Source organism: Sinohyriopsis cumingii, chromosome 17, assembly GCF_028554795.1.
Source record: "Sinohyriopsis cumingii isolate HCF-2022 chromosome 17, ASM2855479v2, whole genome shotgun sequence".
NCBI lineage: Eukaryota > Metazoa > Mollusca > Bivalvia > Unionida > Unionidae > Sinohyriopsis > Sinohyriopsis cumingii.
In genome coordinates this window covers 90999652-91023293 of record NC_142977.1, presented here as the reverse complement: position 1 = coordinate 91023293, position 23642 = coordinate 90999652, and the positions used below count along the sequence as shown (strand labels likewise).

The window sequence follows — 23642 nt, the reverse complement described above, 5'->3', positions numbered from 1 at the left end:
AAAGCAAAACAATATCAAACCAATACCATGCTTGAAAAGAGGGAAAGCAAAATAATACCAAACCAATATCATGCTTCAAAAGAGGGACAGCAAAACCATACCAAACCAATACCATGCTTGAAAAGAGGCAAAGCAAAAAAGTATCAAACCAATACCATGCTTGAAAAGAGGGAAAGCAAAACAATACCAAACCAATACCATGCTTGAAAAGAGGGATAGCAGAACAGTACCAAACCAATACCATGCTTGAAAAAGAGGGAAAGCAAAACCATACCAAACCAATACCATGCTTGAAAAGAGGGAAAGCAAAAAAGTATCAAACCAATACCATGCTTGAAAAGAGGGAAAGCAAAACAACACCAAACCAATACCATGCTTCAAAAGAGGGACAGCAAAACAGTACCAAACTAATACCATGCTTCAAAAGAGGGAAAGCAAAACAATACCAAACCAATACCATGCTTCAAAAGAGGGACAGCAAAACAATACCAAACCAATATTATGCTTCAAAAGAGGGACAGCAAAACAATACCAAATCAATACCATACTTGAAAAGAATGAACACAAAACAATACCAAACCAATATTATTTATAAGATTTTAATCACTTTCTATGGATTCTTCTTTTTGCAACACTGAGCTTTTATTTTACTGTGCCAAACAAATCACACTTCTAACTCTTAAAATATTTTTGTAATTTTGGACTTTTAAACATAGAGTAACTGTGAAAAAAGATGCTGAAATACAGCTCTATTCTTGGCATTTTGGAAGTTACATTTTGTCAAAGCTTGACTTCTTTAAATTTTATACATAGTTATTGCCATAAATGAACAAAATGTTCAATGCACACATCATTTTTATACACTGCAAAAAAGAAGCAAATAAAATCTGTACAAGAATTACTTATATTATTTTACCATTTTGTTCTTGTTCTGCCATGTTGGCTTCAAATGCTTTGTGCTTCCCTGTAAGGTCCTTTTTGCTTGTCTCCTCCTGCACAGAGCTGACATTTTTATCTTCCACAGCCACATAATGTCTAATCTTGACCTCTTTTCGACCCTCCTTCTCTTCCACGTCTTTGGCAAACAATGTCACAGATTCAGTTAATTCTGCCTTGCTCTTCTTCAAATTGAAACTAGTGATGTGGTTATAAATATGTGGGTGTTCTTCTTCCTAGGAAATTCAAGGTGGAAAACTATGGATAGATTATTCAATATAAGAAGACAAAAACAGCTACAGTAATTTTAACAGAAAAACCTATGAACAGACAGGATATTTGTAGCTGCAGTGGCATAGTGTTAATTGCTTGAACTAATTTTGCTTTTCCTATATAGGCAGAGTGATGTACAATGGACCTGATGCTCCATTCTAAATGTCTCAAGGGTGGCTATTGGATGCTGACGCTGTGGTTGTTGTTGTTGTAGGGTTTAACGCCATTTTTCAGCACGCGATAGGCTATACATGGCGGCCAGTATTAATGGTGGAGGAAGAAACCGGAAAATCCCCGGAAAGAACCACCGACCCTCGAGAAGCTACTGGCAAGCTTTCTCACATATCCACATTGGCCGAATCCGAGACTCGAACCGATGCAGACAGAGGTGAGATGACAGTGATCCGTAACGGAGAGCGCTTTAGACCACTCGGCCACTCGGGGCCCCTGACGCTGTGGTAGCACAGTGGTTAGTGTGCTGGACAACTGATCAAATGTAAGCAGGTTTGAATCTTGCTATTAGATCAGTTTGGGATGGCTACTTTGGCATGTCTTTAGTCAATGCACTTTACACCCAATACTTAGCACTAAAGAACCAACTTGTGTTGATGTGCCATACAATCTTCTTATTCTTACAATGTGTCTTTTCCAATTCTTCTATGTTACATAATTTCTTCAAATAGCCAATTAACTTTGTTTCCATACATATGGTCCCCAACATAAAAATGATAATAAAACTGTTGAAATGTGCCAGAATAACAGGAATATTGTATGCAGGCATTTGTGATCCTTACCTGTTCTTAGGCAATACCCAATAAATCTACATATTTACAAAAACATAAAAAGAGAGCTTATGAAATATTTATCACAAAATCAGTGATCTGCATAGTTTAAATACAATTAAAGGAAGCAGAGAAATAAGTAATTAAAGTAAGGCACATATATAAGAAAATTGGCAACTCATTAGTGTACTGGTTGAGTGTACGTGTACTGATAACTGGTTTCATTGGATCCATTATTACACTAAAGATGTACAGAAAGAAGCACAATTTCTAAATTTTGCTGCTAAATTTCATTTGACTCCAATTACTAATATACTCACATTAATTTATAAAAGACTGTATTTGACGAATATTTGAAAATGTTCTGAATATTTGAAAATCTAATTGTACAGCTATAGTGTGATGGTCTTAAAGTGTCATCATGCCATGGAAATTATTGTACATTATCCAAAGCAGACAGTTAACTGAAGTCATCATGCAATGAAAATTATTGTACATTATCCAAACCAGACAGTTAACTGAAGTAATCATGCTATGGAAAATATTGTACATTATCCAAACCAAACAGTTAACTGAAGTCATCATGCCATGGAAATTATTGTACATTATCCAAACCAGACAGTTAACTGAAGTAATCATGCTGTGGAAATTATTGTACATTATCCAAACCAAACAGTTAACTGAAGTCATCATGCAATGAAAATTATTGTACATTATCCAAACCAGACAGCTAACTGAAGTCATCATACAATGGAAATTATTGTACATTATCCAAACCAGATAGTTAATTGAAGCCATCATGCCATGGAAATTATTGTACATTATCCAAACCAGACAGTTAACTGAAGTCATCATGCCATGGAAATTATTGTACATTATCCAAACCAGATAGTTAACTGAAGTAATCATGCAATGGAAATTAGTGTACATTATCCAAACCAGACAATTAACTGAAGTCATCATGCCATGGAAATTATTGTACATTATCCAAACCAGACAGTTAACTGAAGTCATCATGCTATGGAAATTATTGTACATTATCCAAACCAGATAGTTAATTGAAGCCATCATGCCATGGAAATTATTGTACATTATCCAAACCAGACAGTTAACTGAAGTCATCATGCTATGGAAATTATTGTACATTATAAAAACCAGATAGTTAATTGGAGCCATCATGCCATGGAAATTATTGTACATTATCCAAACCAGACATTTAACTGAAGTCATCATGCCATGGAAATTATTGTAATTATCCAAACCAGATAGTTAATTGAAGCCATCATGCCATGGAAATTATTGTACATTATCCAAACCAGACAGTTAACTGAAGTCATCATGCCATGGAAATTATGGTACATTACAAAAACCAGACAGTTAATTGAAGCCATCATGCCATGGAAATTATTGTACATTATCCAAACCAGACATTTAACTGAAGTCATCATGCCATGGAAATTATTGTAATTATCCAAACCAGATAGTTAATTGAAGCCATCATGCCATGGAAATTATTGTACATTATCCAAACCAGACAGTTAACTGAAGTCATCATGCCATGGAAATTATGGTACATTACAAAAACCAGACAGTTAATTGAAGCCATCATGCCATGGAAATTATTGTACATTATCCAAACCAGACAGTTAATTGAAGCCATCATGCCATGGAAATTATTGTACATTATCCAAGCCAGACAGTTAACTGAAGTCATCATGCCATGGAAATTATTGTACATTGTCCAAACCAGACAGTTAACTGAAGTCATCATGCCATGGAAATTATTGTATATTATCCAAACCAGATAGTTAATTGAAGTCATCATGTCGTGGAAATTATTGTACATTATCCAAACCAGATAGTTAATTGAAGCCATCATGCCATGGAAATTATTGTACATTATCCAAACCAGACAGTTAACTGAAGTAATCATGCCATGGAAATTATAGTACATTATCCAAACCAGATAGTTAACTGAAGCCATCATGCCATGGAAATTATTGTACATTATCCAAACCAGACAGTTAATTGAAGCCATCATGCCATGGAAATTATAGTACATTATCCAAACCAGATAGTTAACTGAAGCCATCATGCCATGGAATTATTGTACATTATCCAAACCAGACAGTTAATTGAAGCCATCATGCCATGGAAATTATTGACATGTACATTATCCAAACCAGACAGTTAACTGAAGTCATCATGCCATGGAAATTATTGTACAGTTAACTGTTAATCTTATTGTATCCCTACAGTAATTACATCAAAAATGTCAAAAATGAAGCATATTTTCTATAACTTTCCTGCCAGATTCCATTCAAATCCAAATATATAGTTTTGAATGTACTCAACACTAACTTATAAAACATAGTATTTCCTGAAACATTCATATATGCTGGATATGTATATATGGAAAAGCTTGCCAGAAGCTTCCTGTGGATTGGTGGTTATTCCCAGGATTTGCCTGGGTTCTTCCTCCACCAAATATATTGGCTGCTGTATATAGCCTTTCATGTGCTGAAAAATGGATCTAAACCCATAACATCAACAACAATTGTAACTTAAATTTGCATATACTGGCTTCTGAACCTTCACCCAGTGATCAATGAATGGGAACCATTGGTGACATCCATGATGTAAATACAGTGATTTATGAATGGGAACCATTGGTGACATCCATGATGTAAATACAGTGATTTATGAATGGGAACCATTGGTGACATCCATGATGTAAATATTTATCACACGGGCAACATAACTAAAGTTTCATGAAAAAAGCAGATGGATGGTGTGACTGAGAGATGGATGGTGTGACTGAGAGATGGATGGACAAACAAATGGATATATAAGTGATTTTTGGGGGTGTAACACCATTTTTAAAGTACATGACAGGTCATACATGCAGACAGTATATTTGGTGAAGAAAAAGCCCAAAGACCATGGAAAGAGCCACCAGCTCAAACATTATCAAGCAGAAAATAAATTCTGATTGAAGTGACTTGTCCTACGAAATGCTCACCATTGTAACAGGACATAAAAGACAACATAGTAACAAAGAACAATATTTCTTGATATCAAAGTAGAAGTATTATAACAAGTTGATAACAAGAGACTTTAAATGACCATAGTTAGCTCATCTCACTGACAGCTGCATTTGAAACCAAATGCAAGTCTTAGAATAGTTTGTCAAGATATCTGGGTCAGTAGGAAACTTTGACAAAAATTTCTTACTATGAAATTTTTGTATGTTTTAAAAACAATTATTTCAGGGTTTCTGTATTGTGTGTGTCAGTGTGTGTGTGTGTGTGTGTGTGTGTGTGATTTGGAATTTTAACATAGCTTTAACAATTTTTCAGTCATATCACTAAGATGTCTGCAGTGTGGCAGTTTATAGTGATATCTAGCACTGGGGCATCATGTCACAGACATGTAGTATGATGTCCCACCCAGTCACATTATTTGAAGACCAGGCCGACCAGTCCTAACACTAACCTCTTAATGCTGAGTGCCAAGCGAGGCAGCTGTAAGTACCATTTATTTAAGTCTTTGGTATGACGCGGCCTAGGATCGAACCCATGACCTCCCACATCCAAGGCAGACACTCTAACCCTGTATTTTATAAATTTCAAACATACTTTGTATCTTCATCAATATTTACCCCTTATGGGCTCAAGGATGCTGAACAGAACCAATGTGCCCTCCAGTATATCATACAAGTAACTATATGAGACCGGCATTGTGGTGAAACAGCAACTTCCTGAGGCCCAAAAAGTTTGAAATCCAGACACATAATTGAATTCCAACAACGGGCGAATTTGGGGTGGAAAACAAATTGGGTCCAAAAAAATAAGTTTTTCCCTATGTAATTTGTACTGCAACCAGAAAGTCCAGATTATTTGGTATCAATGTAGAGCTACATCTGTCTACCTTTCTATAATACCACCTACTTTAGTGTATCTTAAGTTACTACCTCCTGATGCATAAACAAGGCTCCAAGGTTAATGAGTTAATCTTATATGCTTGATATAGTGTTCAATACAGCTGTTCAAAACATATTTCCATATCACACACCCTGATCTGAACTACATAGGTGCCTTCTTTGATGCCCACGTTTATATTTTTAGACAGTGAATCGAGCATTAAAAAATCCCAGTACACTCTGAATTTCATTCATATCGTGAAGGAACAAACATTTAGAATGCATTAAAAAAGTATGTAATAAATACAAAACCACATTTGTGTTTTGTACTGATTTATGGGAAAGAAGTTGTTTGACACAGGAATACATCTTGGCCTGACAGTCTTGTCATATTCCTATGCCAAATCAAATTCGTTCTTTCTGCTCACACAGAACAAAACATGTATGTAGTTGTGTGCATACTGTTGCAGTGACCCAGCCTTGTACACCTAACTTGAGGCAGCTACTTTAATGAAAAGGCTGTAGTCAGAATGAACCAAACTGTCAAATAACTAGTTTAAATTTGAACAATCTGCATTAAATCATTCTGTTTACTATGTACTTAGGAATTGGTAATTATATGGAAGCTGAATAAACTAGACTAGACTGTATGTAATATTTAAAAACATAAAGCAACAAATACTATCACTTACAAAGTACTTTTGGCGATGTTTCAATCCGGTCAAATGAGGGATGACAGTCTTTCCATCACACCAACATTCACACAAGTTACAGACAAATCGAGTCATCTGTCCATCATCTGTGCGGAATTCGGTTAAGTACTGCAAGCCTGGTTTATAGAAAATATATCAACAATCAAAGTACTGTAGTTCCCTTTCATTACTTACTAACAGATGAAGAGATAGTCATAACACTTCCTCCTAATAATACATAAGTGCTGGCCATGTTACTTGCTGAACCATGGTATAATAAGAATGGTCAAAATAATCAATGCATATGTCCAGGTAGAGAAACAAACAAAAGGCCAGTCAAACATACTGTAATCATTTTAGTTTATGTAACTTTAATATATATTTCACTTTATATGGTATCATGCATTTAATTTGGTCAAATAATAATGATGTTTTAACACACAAACCTTCAAAATACAAAGCCACCGTACCTAGCTTCATGTTGTTTTCTTTCAACCCCCACTGTCATACATCTGATAGACAAATTCATGTACAATGATTTAATTTAGTCAAGGGACAAATAATAGTAACATGTTAAACCTGAAATCACATTATATTGAACGGCATTATAAGCTGGGCTGAAAAAATGTTGAAAATCCATGGTTTTTTCTCCAGAACCTGCTGTGGTTTGCCCAGCAGATATTTCCAGTTGCCTGGTAATTACTATAGTTGCCTAAAAGACTGATGTGATCAAAATTGTTCAACATAATGTACTGCATATAATTAGTCCTAACTCACTATCAGTCCTGCTAATGGAAAGTGTCACACATGTTAACACACTTCATCAGTCCTGCTAATGGAAAGTGTCACAAATGTTAACACTCTTCATCAGTCCTGCTAATGGAAAGTGTCACACATGTTAACACACTTCATCAGTCCTGCTAATGGAAAGTGTCACCATGTTAACACACTTCATCAGTCCTGCTAATGGAAAGTGTCACACATGTTAACACACTTCATCAGTCCTGCTAATGGAAAGTGTCACCCATGTTAACACACTTCATCAGTCCTGCTAATAGAAAGTGTCACACTTGTTAACAAACTTCATCAGTCCTGCTAATGGAAAGTGTCACACATGTTAACACACTTCATCAGTCCTGCTAATGGAAAGTGTCACACATGTTAACACACTTCATCAGTCCTGCTAATGGAAAGTGTCACACATGTTAACACACTTCATCAGTCCTGCTAATGGAAAGTGTCACCCATGTTAATACACCTCATCAGTCCTGCTAATGAAAAGTGTCACACATGTTAACACACTTCATCAGTCCTGCTAATGGAAAGTGTCACACATGTTAACACACTTCATCAGTCCTGCTAATGGAAAGTGTCACCCATGTTAACACACTTCATCAGTCCTGCTAATGGAAAGTGTCACACATGTTAACAAACTTCATCAGTCCTGCTAATGGAAAGTGTCACACATGTTAACAAACTTCATCAGTCCTGCTAATGGAAAGTGTCACCCATGTTAACACACCTCATCAGTCATGCTAATGGAAAGTGTCACACATTTTAACACACTTCATCAGTCCTGCTAATGGAAAGTGTCACCCATGTTAACACACTTCATCAGTCCTGCTAATGGAAAATGTCACACATGTTAACACACTTCATCAGTCCTGCTAATGGAAAGTGTCACACATGTTAACAAACTTCATCAGTCCTGCTAATGGAAAGTGTCACACATGTTAACACACTTCATCAGTCCTGCTAATGGAAAGTGTCACCCATGTTAACACACTTCATCAGTCCTGCTAATGGAAAGTGTCACCCATGTTAACACACTTCATCAGTCCTGCTAATGGAAAGTGTCACCCATGTTAACACACCTCATCAGTCCTGCTAATGAAAAGTGTCACCAATGTTAACACACTTCATCAGTCCTGCTAATGGAAAGTGTCACCCATGTTAACACACTTCATCAGTCCTGCTAATGGAAAATGTCACCCATGTTAACACACCTCATCAGTCCTGCTAATGAAAAGTATCACACATGTTAACACACTTCATCAGTCCTGCTAATGGAAAGTGTCACACATGTTAACACACTTCATCAGTCCTGCTAATGGAAAGTGTCACCCATGTTAACATACTTCATCAGTCCTGCTAATGGAAAGTGTCACACATGTTAACACACTTCATCAGTCCTGCTAATGGAACGTGTCACCCATGTTAACACACTTCATCAGTCTTGCTAATGGAAAGTGTCACACATGTTAACACACTTCATCAGTCCTGCTAATGGAAAGTGTCACCCATGTTAAAACACTTCATCAGTCCTGCTAATGAAAAGTGTCACACATGTTAACACACTTCATCAGTCCTGCTAATGGAAAGTGTCACACATGTTAACACACTTCATCAGTCCTGCTAATGGAAAGTGTCACACATGTTAACACACTTCATCAGTCCTGCTAATGGAAAGTGTCACCCATGTTAAAACACTTCATCAGTCCTGCTAATGGAAAGTGTCACATATGTTAACACACTTATTTAATCAGCTTGAGATCAGCCAAAAACTAATATTTTATTTTGAATTCAATGGTGTTTTGTTGTACATATAATTTTTACTAGCTGGCAAGCCCTGACCAGAAACTTATAAGTACTTTATATTTATCTGAGTTCACATTATTATAATACATGTTATCAGTAATCCAATACAATTAAGCTGTTGTCTAAACTATTGGACATACTTGCCAAATGAGATTTTTGTTTACTGATTACCACTCAAGCCAAAAAAGTATGCACCAACAACAGTGACTGTTTGATTCTTTATTTTTACAATATTCTTTTAGCAAATATTTCTCAACAGAAACACTATCATATACTCTACACTGAGTGTCTATTTCTTGAACAGACAAATGAGAAAACATAAAATCAGATCGTTGGCTTTCAATGTGGAGTCAGAGATGAAAGATACCACTTCCATATGTTAGTGTGTTGACAAAAGACGAACATTTGCAACTCGAGCTTCTTTAAGTGAGGGACTGTTAGTATGGACTGTGACTGTGTATAGACTGTGACTGTGGCCTGTTAGTATTGACTGTGACTACTTTATCATATATTGAGGTGCTGAATACGTAGATCAGTATCACTTCTTACCAACAGAAATCACCCAACACTCAACTACAGGATCATATGAAGACTATTATGCCACCTTCACCCCACCCTCCTGCTCTATATACTCTGGGGCGCAATTTAATGATTTAATTAACATTTATCACTGGCAAAAATATATAATTTAATATTTTTAACATGATAATTTGTTAAAAAAGTATGTTTCAGTTGAATGACTGAACTTTCATAATGGGGAAAATGGTTGCCTGCCATTACTTTGTACATCTTCAGGGCTCCCGGGCAAACAATATTTTTCCCTTGATAAGAGTGAGTTGTATAGAGATGAATTAATACAAGTAAACATGTCTAAAGGTATCAATGCATCATAGCTTCTAAAACAGTTGTATTTGTTAGAATGTCACATAAAAGCTGAAAAAAAATCACTTTCTTACTCTGCATGTTAGACATTTGACATAAGGTGCCCCCATTTATCTCTTCCAATTATTCAGTCATTATGTTCCCTAAATATTCTATTATTATAACAAAAATCTACAGTGAAAAATGTAGAAGATAACTGAGATGTGTAAAACCCTCACCAAACTTCTTCAAATTCTTGTTGAAAGTTAATGTATGCTTTACTTTAGTGATGTTACATTAACAAACCACCTCATGTGATGTGTCTATGTATGGCAGGGTGTAGTTCATATGTGACTTTTTAAGCATTGGTAACCCAGGATAATTTAGTAGCCAAGAACAACTGTAAAGGCAACAAACTAGCCATTATCATAACCCCTGAGCATGCTTTGAGGAACTATAATTGTGGTTCATAAAAGACTTTTAAACACAGGTATTCTAGACTTATTTTATTTAAGAACAGTGGTCAAAGAATAAATTTTTCAGACACAGGTCCAGGGATGTTGACTTTAAGAAACTCACAAGCCCTATTTTTGTACTAAATAACAGCGCTCAAAGGAATTTTTTCAAAGGTACAAGACAAATTACTCTAAAGAAATCACTAACCCTGACTCTAATTCCTCTAGCCCAACTTCCAATTCCATATGCCCAAAATGGCTCTATTTCTTACTGTTGTTTTTACACAATGATGTTATTGTCCCATTGATCCAGTGCTCAAATAAATTTGTTGGGGACAAAGGCCTCAAACTCACTTGTCCTGACTTAAAATCCCCTTACCATACAAGGCCATATTTTTTTCACACCTGCCCCATCCAGAAAACTTATATCGTCTGCCCCTTATATGTGTCATTTTGTTCACAACACTGAACCGTCATTCACATTCTGCTGAAGAAGGCTCACAGCGAACAAGATTTCAAACAATTCCCAAATTTCTGCAACCTCAGATGGTGAATTCTGAATAATGTTTGCACATGTCTGCTCTTGCAATCTCAAACTGCATACTTCCAGCTTTGACATCAGGTCGAAGATCATATTTCATATGATCGGGGTAGGGGTGGAGGCCTTAAAGCAGTTTTTTTCTGAATGCTGCAAAAAACTCAGTTTTTTTCTCAAAACAAAGTGAATACAGAAACAAACAGAACAACCATGTCAATAATGTCAACATCACTGTCAATAGATTAGGACTTGATATCCAAAAGTGAACTCAGCCAATAAGTTGGCATTTGGTAAACATGGTTCTTAGGTTAATCAGCCCATTCATGCGCTATGCCTCATGACTGACAGCTGAGGAGTGACTTATATAAAAAATATACTCAAAAGAAGAGACTAGGAAAGTACCAGAAATGTTGGGATAATGAACATCAGTGGGTGAAGTATGACCCAGAAGTGGATGTGATGTTATGTACTATCTGCAGTGAGTATTCACAGAAACATGAAAGTGTAAAGGGTACTTTATTCCTGTCTTTTCAGTAAAATTATAGTTGTTATTGTGTAGAGTTGATGTTAATGAATAATACAAAATGTTGAATTCAAAACTGAACTTGCTTCTGTTTGATCTTAGCTAAAATTTAATTATGATCAGTGAAACTATACTCAGGCAATCCTGATGTTTAGTGAAAAAAATAATCCTAATTTCAAGTCCTGAAATAATGAAATATATAAATATTTTCTTGTCTAATTCTGTATGTATGTATGAAGTAGTGTTTTACAGAACCTCATTGAATTCTACAGTCCAACCCACTTATCTCATGAACTTGAGCATGTCAAGTGTTTCAAAAATATCCTTCTTTGCAATGCTGATTTTTCCCTACTTATCTTGACCCCTGTTAAGTAGGTAACCCTATTATGTCAGGCATAAGTTTCAGTCCGAAGTAACATGGACCCACTTAATTCAAAGAAATGCAATTTTTAATGTCCTTCTCTGAGAAAATTTACAAGAAATGATTCATCATTTCCGCTATGACCAGTAACTTGTACTGCCCAAGATGGAAAAAGTTGGTACTAGTCCAAATTTTACCGGTACAAATGCTAAATCAACTGATCTCATCAATGCATGGTTTATCACTTGCATAGAGTGGAGAAACTTACATTGTAAGCAATAATACTTTAGAGTAAGAAAACTGAAGGAATGCATTTCTGACCTTTATAGGAGCTGCGTTCATAATGGACATTGTCACAAGTCGACACCATGACAATATAGTTTGTTCCACACATAGCATTGCAAATTTTATCTAATCTGAAACTTAGTAAATTATCAGGTCAACATCATTAAATGTAGCTAAAAATACCTAATTTATTTACAAAATATATTTAAAAGGAATTAAGTACTTTAGGTACATTTAATAACACTGACCTGAAAATTTATTGGGTTACAGATAGGATAAAATTCACAATGCTTTTTGGAACAAACTACAGTGTAATCACATTCCAATATTATTTTGGTCACACACAATCCATACACAATTAAGAACTTTTGTTCAGTGTGTGTGTGTGTGATTTGGATTTTTAATGTAGCTTTAACAATTTTTCAGTCATATTGCTACAATGTCTGCAGTGTGACAGTTTATAGTGATGTCTAGCACTGGGGCATCATGCTGCAGATATGTAGCATGATGTCCTACCCAGTCAAATTATCCTGACACCAGGCCGACCAGTCCTAACACTAACCTCTTAATGCTGAGTGTCAAGCGAGGGAGCTGTTAGTACCATTTTTGTAAGTCTTTGGTATCAATCGCCAGAAATTGAACCCATGACCTCCCGCATCTGAGGTGGATGCACTAATCACCACGCCACCGGAGTGGTCACCTTTTGTTCTGAGTTTAGTTATAAAGTAAATAGTTATAGTGTTCCATGCTTGGTTGAGTGAAAGCCTTCAACTTCAGCATGGCTACATCACATGATTTACAGCCATTTATAAATAGAAACAGGTAAAATTCTAAACCAAGCCAGTTCCACACACACACAACAAACACATGGTTATTAATTACTTTTGAACAAGAGTATGTAAAAGCACCAATGGTATATTAAAAAAATCCATAGTGCCCAGTATTTTTGAAAAAAAAAGTGATGTTGTCAATTGTTGAACTATGATTACAGTTTCTCCAATGCAAACAGAATGAAGTAAAAAGTGACTGATATAAATAACGTCTGTGAAACAGAAAAAGGAGTGCTTTCATTTGTATTGTTTTATCTTGATTTGATTTTCAAAGCCTTGCAATACATCAAAGTGATATGATGACTCTCCTTCTGGTGCTGTGTTGTTGCCGATGGTCACTGTCAAAAGTCAGGAGAGATATGGGACAAAAACTGTATGAGTTAAATAGGGGGATTTCTTACAGAATCTGATGTTGAGACAGTTAACTTTAAATACTTAAAACATGTTTTATGTTTTGTCAGTAAATGAGTATCAAGAGCCTCATCTTTGATTGAAACAGAGGCAAATTTTATCAGTAAGAATCATCATATACTGGTGTCACGGAACCTCTGATGATCAACAAACGCAATCAATTTTCACGCAAAATTTTATTCAGTTACATGTTGCTACTAGTCACAAATCAACATTAACAAAGGAAACTACTTTAAAAAGTACAGTCCTACGTAAACTGGCTTAGATTTTGGTCAGTGTGACAAAGGTCAGTGTGAGAAAACTTTTGTCCTGCTGAGGATGAGGCTAGTCATATGGAAATAAACACAACTATAAAAAAACTGACACTGTTACAGTCAATGAAGTGTTGTAAAAATTTGTGATTTGTTATGTAATCTCATTTAAAAGACCTACAAACCTTTTTTCAGCAATCTGGCACAAATGAATTATTATTTTTATTGTATCATTTCTTATTAAAAACAAAATTCTTTATTTGGGTACTTCAGATGCATAATCATTGTTCTGCAGTAGATTTATCAACTAAACCCTGACATTTAGGAACTCAGTAATGTCAATGATTTATTTGGCCACCTCTTTCCCCGCCAACATAAGTGAGATAACCAGGTTTGACTGCATATTGGGTAGTGTTTTACAGAACCTCATCTAATTTTGTATGTATATATAGGGTACTGTTTCACAGAACCTCATCTACTTCTGTATGTATATATAGGGTACTGTTTCACAGAACCTCATCTACTTCTGTATGTATATACAGGGTACTGTTTTGCAGAACCACATCTACTTCTGTATGTATATATAGGGCAGTGTTTTACATAACTTCATCTAATTCTGTATGTATATATAGAGTAGTGTTTCACAGAACCTCATCTAATTCTGTATGTATATATAGGGTACTGTTTCACAGAACCTCATCTACTTCTGTATGTATATACAGGGTACTGTTTCACAGAGCCTCATCTACTTCTGTATGTATATATAGGGCAGTGTTTTACATAATTTCATCTAATTCTGTATGTATATATAGGGTAGTGTTTCACAGAACCTCATCTAATTTTGTATGTATATATAGGGTACTGTTTCACAGAACCTCATCTACTTCTGTATGTGTATACAGGGTACTGTGTCACAGAACCTCATCTACTTCTGTATGTATATATAGGGCAGTGTTTTACATAACTTCATCTAATTCTGTATGTATATATAGGATAGTGTTTTACAGAACCTCATCTAATTTTGTATGTATATATAGGGTACTGTTTCACAGAACCTCATCTACTTCTGTATGTATATACAGGGTACCATTTCACAGAACCTCATCAACTTCTGTATGTATATATAGGGCAGTGTTTTACATAACTTCATCTAATTCTGTATGTATATATAGGGTAGTGTTTCACAGAACCTCATCTACTTCTGTATGTATGTATGTATGTATAGCGTAGTGTTTTAAAGAATCTCATCTAATTATATATGTATGTAACTAGCAGAGTTTCATAGAACTTCATCTAATTCTGTATATATCATCATGTTGGCCAATTCAGCGTGTCAGGTAATTCTCCACAATGATACAACATTCTTGTAAACACTGGATCACATGTCGTTTTTGGTCAAATATCCAATTTGTATAAAAAAGAATGATCGTCCTTTAATTAAGGAAGTGATATTCATAAAGTGTAAAAAATGCATATGAAAATGCGATTTCTAAAATTCATCATTAGTACCCATTCCATGACTCTTTTTAACTTGTAACCCAGAAAATCATATTTAATAAGTATCTTAGAATCATACAAATAAATACATCATATAAAAGATGGAACTTTATATCATAAAACAATACTGCATTTTAAACCAAGTTTCCATTTTTGCAAGAAGTTGTCCCCCACATACAAAATTGTCTGATATTCAAAATGTCAACTTGCTGCTAGAATCAGATTCCCCAGAAATTCCCCAGCATATAATCCTTTTCTAAATTTACAATTTTTTTATAATATCGATTTAGTTTGCTTAATATCACTTGCCATTTATTGGCATTGTTACGTTGAATTTTGTGACTGCTCCAGTGGCCTAGTGGTTAGAGCATCTGCCTCGGAAGTGGAAGTTCGTGGGTTAGAACCCTGGCCAAGTCATACCAAAGACTTACAAAAATGGCACTAACAGCTGCCTTGCTAGGCGCTCAGCATTAAGAGGTTAGTGTTAAGACTGGTCGACCTGGTGTCAGGATAATGTGACTGGGTAGGACATCATGTTACATGTCTGCGGTATGATGCCCCAGTGCTACACATCACTTTAAACTGCCACACTGCAGACATCGTAGCGATATGACTGATTTTTTTTTTTTAAAGCTACGTTAAAAATCCTAATCAAACACACACACATTGGATTTTGTAAAACTAGCTATTAACCTGATCTAATTAATCAGCTTAAATTCTGATGGAAACACTTCAATAGTAATGTATTTCATTTCCATAGCCCAATGGATAAACATCTTTTCAAAGCTATGTGCAGAATATCGTGACATATATCTCGTGTAATGAAAACACACGTTGGTATCCCGTGTGTCCAAAATTAATATTCTTTTGAACAGAATATTCTGGTGACAACTGCTTCTTTTCAAATGGTAAGCATTTCAGTATTTTATTTTTGTCAATTGGTCTAATTCAATATGCATTCTGCTTCAATATTGGTGACGGAAACCTTATATATGCAGAAATATCAGACAGCACTGTTTATGTTTTTTAATTTCATGGTGTGTACACACAGAGAATTAGATGAGGTTCTGTAAAACTATATATATATATATATACACACACACACACACACACACACACACATATATATATATATGGTACTGCTTACAGAATTTAGAGTGCATGCAAATAGTAGCATTATAAAGAACGGGCAATGTAGTAACAGTTAATTAATTGCATAAATATTTTAGGAAGATAAATCCTTCCAAATAAATTTAAATATAAAGTATAGCAAAATAAAATACAGAACATAAGGATGATAAAATTGTGTGAAATTTGTAAGCAACAGATAAAGGTAAGATATGTAAAATCCTTAAAACATTATTAAAATTTGTTTCTGTATAAACCTCATTTCCTTAAAACGTCCAATATTTTCTGAAGTGGTATGTCCTTGTACAGTTTTTTTCAAGCAGTTCACATTGATATATTTGCATCTGACAGGCCCACTTAATAACAATAATAATGAGGATTTTGTATAGTGCCTAATCTTTAGAAGCTCTAAGCACTTTACAACATCAGAAAACACCTATAAGATAAAAAAAACCATAATGATATGATTACAAAAACAAACACCATGAAATTAAAAAACATCAAAAAACATGCTGAGAATATTTAAGGTAGGAAACATTATTAGGTCTTTAAGTTTGTTCTTGCAGTCGAACTAAGTGAGTTTTGAGAGCCCTCTTGAACGTGATCACTGTGTCTGTGTGTCTAAGTTCAGTGGGCAATTCATTCCACGTTGCTGGGCCCTGGTATGCAAAAGAACGCTGTCCATATTACTTTGTTTTCATACTTGGAATAATGAGTATACGATTGTCAGAAGAGGAGCGTAAGTATCTTGCTGGTGTGTACACATGGGTGAGGTCGAATAGGTATGTTGGACTAGAGTCCAACAGTGAAACGCAGCACAGAGAACAAATTTTGTGTTTGATTCTGGATCAAATGGACAGCCAGTGTAGGGTACAGAGCAGTGGGGAGGTGTGCTCTGATCATAGTACTCTAAGTATGATCCGAGCAGCTGTGTTTTGAACTTTTTTGAAGTTTCTGGAGCAGATATTGAGATGAACCAGACAGAATTGAGTTACAATAGTCCAGTCTTGAAAGTACTAATGAACACACAAGTGTTTTAGTGGCATCAACTGAAAGATATTTGCAAATTGAGCTGATGTGTCTCAGCTCAAGATATGCAGCGTTGCATATGTTCATGACATATTGGTGCAATGTAAGAGTACTGTCCAGAGTAACACCTAGGTTTTGTACTGATTGTGTGAATTTAATGTTGGTGTTACTGATATTTATTGTTTGAGGTAAAGGATGTGAATGATTTTTGTTGCTGTTGTTGTTGTTGTAGGGTTTAATGCCATTTTTCAGCACACGATAGGCTATACATGACGTCCAGTATTAATGGTGGAGAAAGAACCCGAGAAAACCCAGAAAGAACCACCGACCCACGAGAAGCTACTGGCAAGCTTTCTCACATACCCACATTAGCTGAATCCGAGACTTGAACCCATGCAGACAGAGGTGAGATGGCAGTGATCCATAACAGGGAGCGCTTTAGACCACTTGGCCACTTGGGGCCCCGGATGAAGTAGGACTTGAACCACAGTAAGGCTGTATCATGAATGCCAAATACATGCTGGAGACAGTGAAGTAATATATCATGGTCTATTGTGTCAAATGCTGCAGACAAATCAAGGAGGGTGAGAACTGTAATCTTTCCGCTATCCAACGCTGAGAGAATGTCATTAACTACTTTTAGGAGAGTAGTTTCAGTACAGTATGCAGATTGTACATTGCTAAAAAGACTGTTTGAATTTAGATGAGAATGGGAGATTAGAAACTGGGTGATAGTTCTTTAAATCGTTATGGTCTAGTGTTGGCTTCTCCAGCTGAGGCTTTACAATGGCAGTTTTGAAAAATGATGGGAATTCCCTGGATGAGAGAGAGGTATTAATAACATCAGTTTGTGAAGGCAATACTGGATCTAAGTACTCAAGCAGCAGTGACGTTGGAATTGGATCAAGTTCACATGACTTTGGTGCACTCTTCATCAGGACTGTACATACAAAATCTATAGAGACAGGTTCAAATGCTGCCAATGGTTGCCGCTCAAATTCTGTATCCCAACTGTATGGTGACGATGAGTCAACTGAAATTGTGGTGTCAAGCTTATCTCTAATGGTTTGTACTTTGTCACGGAAGAAATTTGCAAACATGTCCAAAAGGTCGACTGGAGAGAATGTAGTTGGAAGTGGTGTAGATTTATTCCTTGACATTAGCTTGTTAGTAATCTTGAAGAGCTCTCTGCAGCTGGAACTTTCCATGATCTTAATAGTATAGTGGGCTGATTTCGCTGCATGGACTATATTTGTGACATTCTTCTTAGCGGCTCCATAGATCTGCTTATGAATAGTGAGTCTGGTGGAAAGCCAAAGCTTGTCAGCTTTACGGCAGTCTCTTTTAGCAGTGCGAAGCTGGTCCCTAACACTGCTATACCATGGAAAACACTTTTGAATTGATACTCTGCACTTGGTAGATGGGGCATGTTTGTCAAGCAATGAACGCAGGCAGTTATCAAGTTGTTCTGCTGTAGGAGGTAAGCAAGTTGTTAGGTTAGCTTGGATGTCGTGCATTAGTTTGGTTCTATTTATCATACAGAGATTTCTCTTAGTAGCAGATAAAGGTGGAGGATTAGGGACAGATATATCAAGATGGCATATAATGCAGAGATGATCTGATGCAAGGTCATGGGATACCAGGGAGGACCGTAGAATGTTATCATCAGGTCTATGAAGAATCCAGTCTAAAATGTGACCATGTTTATGGGTGGGTTGGTTAACTGACTGTTTGAGGTTGAAAACATTAATGGAATCTAGGAGTTTTTATGTGTTTGGGTTTCCAGGACAGTCAAAGTGAAAGATGAAATCTCCAGGAATAATCAGTTTGCCACCTATTGAATTTCCATAGTCCAGGAAACTGCTCCAAAAAGTGAGAGTCAGCCAGCTTGTTTTTTCTACTAGGAGGAGGGCGGTATAGGCAGAAAAAATGGACTGACCTTTGTTCCAGGATGGTCAGGACTAATTCAAATGATGTGTGGTTGAAACTGAATGTTGTGGTGTGGTTAAGATGTTTTATCATGGAGTTCTTTGTGATGACAACAATTCCACCTCCGCAAGAATTACAGGGAAACGAATTGATGGAGTAACCAGTGGGTGTTAGATCCACACACTTGGGCTCATCGCCTGATGTTTTTAGCCATGTTTCTGTCAGGAAAAAAATGTCAATATTCTGGTCGTTGATAAAATTAACTATTTCTGTGCGCTTTTCCGGTGGTCCTACTGAATGGGCATTGAATAATGCAATATGCAGAGGTAACTCTTGGATAGTTGACACAAAGGTTGATGAATTAATTGGGATTTGAATTAGGTTATCTAAATTAACGGTCAAACTTTTTTTAAATTGTTGAGCCGAAATAAGGGAGATAACTGGAATTCTTCTTGTTCTACGCCGGCCAGCTTTGAAACAACGTTTCTTTTTCCGCTTCTGTTTACATTTAGGTAATGATGAATGTAGTCCTAGTTCGTTTAGTCTAGAGCACAATGTAGTGTGGAGAGCCAAGAAGTGATCATTTAAAGCAATTAATGAGGGTCCATCGTAGCATAAACCAGTTGAATGGCGAGTATCACGTAATGGCAGTTTGTTCAAAAACAGTGGAGCAAGACAGCTGAGAAAAAGTCTAATTGTTCTCATTTCCAAAACAACGAGATGAAGAAACACATACGAATTTAACAGCCAATACATAATGAACACAATAACATAGATGAAAACAGGCGACAAGCACAAATATTGTGAAAATGGCACAAAAAAAATGGAACAGCAGCTTCAAGCCAGTTAAGCGATAGTGGCCATCTTGTTTCTTCTAAAAAAAATAATAAGAATGTGCTTCACTGTCACTGGCAGGGTATGCATTCCAGTCTAAGTTCATCATGAGTCAGGTATGTGTGTCAAATATTTAATCAGCACAATACCATCTCATCTCTCCAATTTGCTCTATATGAAGGATGCCACTCGACAATGGTGGGTTTTATGTGCCTAGGTTTGTTCATGGAGATCTGAAAGACCAGATTCTTTCAGTCAAATTCTGTGAGTGGCTTTCACAAAGAAGTTTTTTCTAAAGATTATTCATCGATGGCATTATCCTGTCTATACAATTTGGTCACATTATTTTGATGGCATTATCCTGTCTATACAATTTGGTCACATTATTTCTATGGCATTATCCTGCCTATACAATTTGGTCACATTATTTCTATGGCATTATCCTGTCTATACAATTTGGTCACATTATTTCTATGGCATGATCTTGTCTATACAATTTGGTCACATTATTTCTATGGCATGATCCTGTCTATACAATTTGGTCACATTATTTCTATGGCATGATCCTGTCACCACAATTTGGTCACATTATTTCTACAGCATTATCCTGTCTATACAATCTGGTCAAATTATTTCTACGGCATGATCCTGTCTACACAATTTGGTCACATTATTTCTATGGCATAATCCTGTCTACACAATTTGGTCACATTATTTCTACAGCATTATCCTGTCTATACAATTTGGTCACATTATTTCTATGGCATGATCCTGTCTACACAATTTGGGCACAATATGTTTAAGACTTTTCTAAAAAAAATTTAACAGTGACTGTATCAGAAGGCAGACAAATATTATTAAATAAAAATTGAAAGACCTTCATGCTATGATGATTTCTGTCATATCTGGTCAAATTCTGTTAAGGGGTTTTTGAGTTTCGAGAAATGGCAGCAACATTGTATGGATTGACAACATTTGAACAAAATATGAAACAACATCATAATAGCAAACTGTCTTTCAAATTTGGATAAATTCTGATTAATGGTTTTTGAGAACAGCCTTTTTATTATTTTTAAAATTTTAGTGCTTTTAATTGTAATTTTATCATCTGAACCAAAGAGCTTCAAGCTTTCAGTCAAAACTGGATAAATGTTTTTTGTAATTCTGTAAACAGTAACTATGAATGTATTACAGATGAAAAAAAGACTTACCATATGCTCATTTGACCATATGGAAAGGTGAGCTGAAAATAATTTACTACTTACCAACCAATTATAATGGGATATACATAAACTGTATATATGAACACTGTTTAACTCACCAATGAGAGGAGTATCGTCACAGTCCTTGGCATAGTCAGAAAATGTTGAAGGCTGAGACTCCTCTGTACTGCCAGGAATATCTTTTATTATTTCTGTAATTAAAACAGCAGACTATATAAGTACTTTTTAATTAACTACACTATGAAACCATGATAATAGACTAAATCATGTACATCTGTGATGCCATGCATGTGCAGGTAATGTCTGGGAAAAGGGTTTTTGTAACACCATGAAACAAGTTTGTTAGTAATATTTCAGTGCAAAGTTAACACTATTAGGTAAGAACAGTTATTTATTTCTTTGAAATAGAGTTCTTTTTCTTTAACATAACATGAGGGGTCAGTGATAATTGCAATGACCAGTATATACTGAGTTGGTTTTCATCATTCATTTGTGTGCAAGTTGATTACTTAGAGATTCCTGATGTGACTGTGTTTTGTGACACAAGACAGCTGCTGCAGTGTCCACAGTAGACATCTGACAGGTATAGTTTTCATATAAGACCAATTGGACCTCATAAGATGTCTTCAGGTGAAAACCCCATGTCAATAGGATTTTGTGTTCATGTAGACTTGTGATAACAAGATATTCAAGATGGTTGCCATAGCTGCAATATTGGATGTTAGATCAGAGATGAGGGCCTCAGGGTAGATTAGTTCTTAGCTAATTGCATTACCCTGTTTAAATAAGGTCATTATTATTATTATTATTATTATTATTATTAGTACCATTTTTATTTAAGACCAGCTAAACATCATAAGAATGCTTTTAGTAAAATCCCCATGTTGATATGACCATCTACTTTGGTGGTGTTGCAATAACAAGATTTTCAAGATAGCTACCATAGCGACCATACTGAAATTGGGATAGGCACTATTTTCATTCAGTAACATCTGGGCATCATAACACGTCTTTCAGTGAAAACCTGCCAAGTTCAACATTTTCAAGATGGCCATTGTGGCAGCCATACTGGACATCAGAACAGCACCATTTTCACCTTGGAGCAACTAGGTATCATACAAATTTGTTTAGTGAAAACCCTTTGTTGATATGACCATCTATTCAGGTGGAGTAGCAATAACTAGATTTTCAAGATGGCCACTGTGTTGGTCATACGGAAGATGAGACTGGCACCATTTTTATTTAGGACAAACTAGACATCACAATAAGTCTTTTAGTGAAAACCCCAAGTTGATCTGACCATGCATGTAGAAGTTGTAGCAACAACAAGAGTTTCAAGAAGGCCTATGTGACGGCCATATTCGACATTAGATAAGCACCATTTTCATTTATAACCAACTAGACATCAAAGAAGAGTGTTAGTGAAAATCCCATTTTGATATGACTGTCTATTCAGTAGAAGCAGAGAAAAGATTTTCAGGTTATCGATGTGGCAGGCATAAATGGATGTCTGATCAGCTCTATTTTCATTAAGGGCCAAGCAGACCATGGGACAAATGTGTGTGAGTACAAAGTGACAAGGCACCCCTCAAAGTATTTTAGGAGAAGCAGCAATAATAAACTTATGCTAACAGACAGATAAATCAACAACCAAGTACACCTTCCAATAAGCTCTTGTGGTCCATGACACCAAAAGAGCTAAAAATGGACTATGTTTTACAAAAAGCCATTTAGTCTGATCATCGGATATTCAAACATTTTAATGTTCAAATGTCTAATTATATTTTATATTAATGGGAGAAAAAAAATATATTAACATATCACCATATAAATGAGTACATCAACAACACTGTTAAAACTTGTGATTAATGACTAGGGAACAGAGAAAACTGAAATCAAACAGGATGAAAAGAGTACTGTAAATTGTTCATTATACACCCAACAAGTGATAAATAGTGTTATTATACTTCTTTTATGTAAAACCCTCTTTCACTGATTGGATACTTGACCCTTTGAATGCAAAATAGGTGCCTTCCTTGACTTAAATGCAAACCATCCACAAAGATTGCTCAAGGTGAAACACCAAAATTTTACCACATAAAAAATGCTGTGGTTGGATAAATTTAAGTCATTTGGGAGACCAGTCTATGTCCACATTCTTCTGTGAACAGAGGTGAGGATGTTTACTTTAACAAGTTAACACTTAAACCACTCTTTTATACTGAGTGAATTCCATGCTACAGGAATACCACCCATCCCTCTCCCAGGCCCGCTATCAACTGAC

General features: G+C 35.8%; 1 protein-coding gene across 1 annotated transcript in view; it reads right to left on the bottom strand.

Annotated features, from left to right (window-relative positions):
• LOC149779408 (uncharacterized) overlaps positions 1–23642 on the bottom strand; it is a 129742-nt gene that overhangs the window by 47582 nt on the left and 58518 nt on the right. Inside the window, exons 10-12 of the mRNA XM_089940071.1 lie at positions 21457–21549; positions 6606–6742; positions 917–1172 (exon numbers count right to left, since the gene is read on the bottom strand). Coding sequence (XP_089796197.1) covers positions 917–1172; positions 6606–6742; positions 21457–21549 — 486 coding nt within the window. The remainder of the gene's footprint in view (positions 1–916; positions 1173–6605; positions 6743–21456; positions 21550–23642) is intronic.